This window comes from Buceros rhinoceros, unplaced genomic scaffold (assembly GCF_000710305.1).
Source record: "Buceros rhinoceros silvestris isolate BGI_N320 unplaced genomic scaffold, ASM71030v1 scaffold5521, whole genome shotgun sequence".
Taxonomy (NCBI): Eukaryota; Metazoa; Chordata; class Aves; order Bucerotiformes; family Bucerotidae; genus Buceros; species Buceros rhinoceros.
The window spans coordinates 27,832-32,748 of record NW_010392406.1 but is presented as its reverse complement, the minus strand read 5'-3'; the positions used below and the strand labels follow the sequence as shown (position 1 = coordinate 32,748).

General features: G+C 34.0%; 1 protein-coding gene across 1 annotated transcript in view; it reads left to right on the top strand.

Moving 5' to 3' along the window:
* The window catches only part of C2CD5 (C2 calcium-dependent domain containing 5), a 60,449-nt gene that overhangs the window by 50,107 nt on the left and 5,425 nt on the right, over positions 1-4,917 (top strand). The window contains exons 18-22 of the mRNA XM_010144450.1: positions 840-938; positions 1,351-1,440; positions 2,219-2,306; positions 3,328-3,414; positions 4,890-4,917. Coding sequence (XP_010142752.1) covers positions 840-938; positions 1,351-1,440; positions 2,219-2,306; positions 3,328-3,414; positions 4,890-4,917 — 392 coding nt within the window. The remainder of the gene's footprint in view (positions 1-839; positions 939-1,350; positions 1,441-2,218; positions 2,307-3,327; positions 3,415-4,889) is intronic.

Here is a 4,917-nt window from a genome sequence, read left to right as displayed (position 1 = left end):
CCCCCCCTCCCCCCCCAAACCCAAACCAAAAACAGAGTACCTGATACAAAACCACAAAAATTAGAAAATAATTACAGTAAATATCAACTTGAAGGTTTGGGGCATCTTGAAGAGCTTAGCTAGATTTTGAAGCCTCTTAAGAAGAAACAAATGTTGACTGTGTTACTTAGTGTGAGGTACTGAATATGATAACAGGTTAAGATAAATAAGAACCCAATAAAGCAAATCCAATGAGTAGAGAAGAATTCCATTTATAATTAAGTTTAAACATTTTGGTTATATTTATACAACACAATGAAGTCTCACATGGCGAGCGTTAAAATAGATCTAAGTGAGCTTTTCCACCTCATTGGCACAACTCAAGACTGTACTTTGCAGAGGCGCAGCTCCAGCCTGGAAGCAATATGACTGCACCAGCAGCATACTCTGGGGTTGATGCGATTTCTTGTGTATCTGTATATGACATTGCATTATTGCCTGCAGTGCTATACACAATTAAAATACAATTTTCAACAGCAGTTAACAAAATATGTAGCGGGTAGAATGACTTCTTTATGAAGCAAGTAGAAAGAACATTGGTTATTTCATATCTTGCTTCATCGCATGTATAAATTAGTTCACAGAAAATTTGCCTTTTCTTTGTAAAATATCAGGAGCAATAAGCACTTTTCTTGACTTATAGTTGCTATTGTTTTTTTCCTTTTCTTTCCCTCTCTCTCTCCCCCCTACCCCTTACCACGTTATGCATTATTTGCCTTCTTCATGAATTAGCTTTGTTTTTAATATAACATACAGGTGTGTATTGGTAGAAAAAGTAAGTGTGTGTGTTTCTAATTCAGATGTTCACAGCAGTAAGAGTATCCAGATTAAGCAACATTAACCTAACAAATCAAACACTTAATAAGAACTTTAATGATCTCTGTGAGAATCTGTTGAAGGTAAGAATCTTACTTTAAACTTTTTTTTAATTGTTCGAATGGAAACAAAGTAAATTCAGGCTGTAGAGAAAATAATATTTTCATCATAATTGCTTTTTAGAATTAGACTACAGAGTGTCTGTAATCATTTTGTAAGCTACTGTAAATATAGATTAACCCTCCATAAGATATTAAGGATTTCCAAAGCTTTTTAAACCGGAATACTTTGGTAGTGTGCTCTAGAAGCAGAAATAAAAAGACTGCTATACAGTAGTTTGCATTCCCTCCTGACTTTTTACACCAGTAATTGTTCTTCAAGAAAAAATTAATATGATTAGATGACTTCTGCTAAGAAAAGAGTTTTAATCTCTAATTTCTCTGAAATAAATGATACATTTTTAGAGTAACACAAATAATGTCTTGTCTTCAACAGAGCTTGTATTTTAAATTACGATCTATGGTTCCCTGCTGCCTTTGTCATGTCAATTTTACAGTTGCTCTACCAGAGGATGAAATAGTTCAGGTACGTAAACACTTCTTTCGGCTTTCAGTATGTAGGCATGCCAGTGTCAGCCTTCAATTAACATTTGCTGTGCAGAGTTAACTAGCCTAGGGTTTGATTTACTAGGACATCTGATGAATTCTGAAGTAAAACTTAAGGCCATAATGTTCAGTGGAGGAAAAGGGTGACCTGCTGAGTTCACCAGTTCTGAGAGTCGTGGGATACATGGGATTTTGTGAGCATAGTGCGTCGTAGTAGTCTGTATCTTTTTAGTTAGACAAGAAATTAAAAGCCCTGTCTAGATATCCATTAAAAAGTGTTACCACATACACTAAAGTTAGAATATGGCACACTGGTTTTCTAATTATGCTGTCATTATAATTGTCTGGGTTTTTTTCATGTTGTTTCAAGATGGTGCGATATATTTCATTTTTAAAGTAAGTGTTTTCTTCAGAAGTATAGCATCATTCTTGTGTTCAATTAAACATCCTTCTCTCTCTTACAAATACAATGATAATGAGTTTTCATGATTCTTTTTTTATGGCACTTCAAGAAACAAGGAAAGAACTGATGAACAAAATCATAAACGTGGGACAAACAATGTCAGGTGTACGTTATAACAACGCACCTTAGTATTACCTTTTATGCTCTGCTGTGAAGGGTTTTTAATATGTCTACTTAGATAATTTCCCCCCCCCCCTTTTATGTTTCTATGGAAAAAGCTCTCTTTGCAGAATTATTTTTGCCGATTGCACAGGAGTTTAAGGTAATTAATATGCCATATATTTCTGATTTGCAGATTGCAGTCACAGCTGTTGCAATTACATTTGACAAAAACCAAGCATTACAAGCCAGCAAAGCCCCTACAGAAAAATCACAGCAAAGAGGTAAATGTTGTGAGCCATTTAAAGATAAGAGATAATATTTTTCTTATCTTTTTTTTCCCCAGTGCCTAATGAGTCTACATTTTAATTTCAGTTACATGTACATGTTTTTACAGAGAGGTTCTATAAAAATCATAAAGTCATAAAAGTTTTTTAGAGTTAATATACGTTTGTCTCCAGCAGGAGGACTTACTTATCAAGTATTAGGCGTTTACTTTACACAATCAAGAAACTTACAGTAACATGAAAAAAAATGTTTGGTATTTCCATCTTCCATGTACCATTTTTCCTTGAGTATGTTTCTCTAAAGAGTTAGTGTAACAGATGACATAATTTCCATTGTATTTTGAAACATGTGATGTGAGTCATTATAAGTCACGTTATATTGTTCTTATAAGTAGCAAATTTTGTCCTTGCTTCAAGAAGGCAGCAAATAAATTATTCATAATACTTCAGAAAAGCTCCCAAACCCCATTAAGTAGGTCAGTAATGTTTTTGGAGATCAGTGAAGTGTATAGCATTATGGAGGAAACAGACTGCTGCAGTCTGTGTATGGTGCACCATCTTACACTAGCAATGCTGTAGCAATCTGGCTGTGGGAATTTAGAACTTCGAAGATACTCCATTCTGAAGAGTGGAATTAGTAGAACAGAATTAGGTATACCTTATTTCTTCAGTAGTAAGTAGTTTTATGTGAAATAAATCAAACTTTACTTTTTATTGTAATATAGAGCTAACTCAGATCCAACTACAGAGTCAAATCTAAAATGCATTAGTTGACTTAATATTTTTTCCTGAAAATACTGAACCAAATCCTATTCAGTGGAACACAGGTTCTGTTCAGTTTTGTGGCTGGATTTATTCCCCATCACCTAACTGTTCGTTCCGAACTGCATCACTATTCGCATATGCTGAGAAAACCTGTTCCAGTCAGACCTGACTAAATTGAGTCTGTAGCTTATTATTACTGGAAAATCTTATTTTGGGGTTTAATTATCAGTTGGGTATGTTTTCTTTTTTGAAGCATCTACAGACAATGAAGAACAACTCCAATTTCCACTGGAACTTTGCTCCGATGCCCTTGCTTCTCAGCCATTCTCGCCAGCTAAAGGTCAGTTAAATGGGAGAATGCTAACCACTGGGTTTTTTACTGAGTTTGAGTTCTGCTCTTTCATTGTTGCAGTAGCTTTAAAATAACTGTAATATCACGTGCTTTAAATACTTTGCTACCTAAGCATGATGGAAATGCTTACTTCTAAAGTCAAATTTTTTGAGTCACAGATTTCTTGACTATTCATCCTGTATATATTCTTTTGTAGATTTCCTGTAGTTCTATCTTTGCATTTAAAGTAGTGAAAACACTGCAAACCACTGGATATTTGGTGTCATTTGACTTAAAGAATTCTAAATTACTTAGCAATTAGTCTTGCCTCATACTGTTTTGCTTCTGTAAATGGCCCATATAGAATAACTGCTCGTGTTGTCACCCTCAAATAATTAATCTCTTAGTATTCATGGTGCTAAATATTTTATCTAGCAAATACTGGTGGTTCAGCTGAGCAAAATTACATCCAATTTTTTTTTTTTAAGTGAAAAGATCCTAAACTTGCATAATAAATAGTTTGTTCAGTGCAGCATGTTTTCGCTGTTAAAACAGCTGCTTTATTTTACCTGAGGTAGATACAGCTGCATTTCAGGAATGGTTGTCACACTTCTATGACTGAATTAAAAATTAGGTCATCACTCATTGAAATCAGCTGTCTTTACTTCCTTCTCTGTTTTTGGATTATCTACCCACCAGAATGCCCAGTGATAGGAAATATAATATCTGTGAATTATCATAAATGTTGTTTTACTAAAATGTTGAAGAGCTTACTTTTTTGCCCATCACTTAAGTTGTGTAAATGGAGGGTGCCTACCACATCTGCTTGTATTTTTAGGGGACAGTTTAATTTCAGCAATAATATTCTCATTGTTTGGTATTTTATTCTATTTTTATGCATTTGCACATGCTTAATTTTAATTAGTCGCATTACAGAATCATTAAGATTTTGTTTTCAAAAAGAGCTATCCCCAAATTTCTGACTGGTATCTTTTTCACTGTTACTAGGCTGTGCTACTTGTATAGTGGGCACTGACCAGTAGAGGGTAGCCTGTTCACGTATATCACTTCTCCTGATGTTCTTCACATTGCACGTTGTACTGTCCATCACTTTAGAGGCTTTCAACTAGATAAATTATTTTATTGGCCATTTCTTCACAAGTAGACTCAGGGGTTCATTGTAGTTGCATTTACTCAGCAGCCTATTTAATATATTAATACCTTTTTTAACATAATTTTCTGTATGATTGTTATTTTAAAAATATTTGTATAGAATCTTATACAGTAATAACCTTTTGTAAGTGATATTATAATTTGCAAGACAGATTTATTAAGTATACCATTTTATTATGTGCTATCAAAGTACATAGTATATCATATGTAGAAGATACCTTTTCTCATATTTTACTCTAAAAAAGCTGTTGTCCTGTACTACATGATTTTGCTCATAGATTTTCTGAATGGAATTCATTTTGTCTTATTAGAAGTCCTGGAGGGTGCAAGTTCTCACAC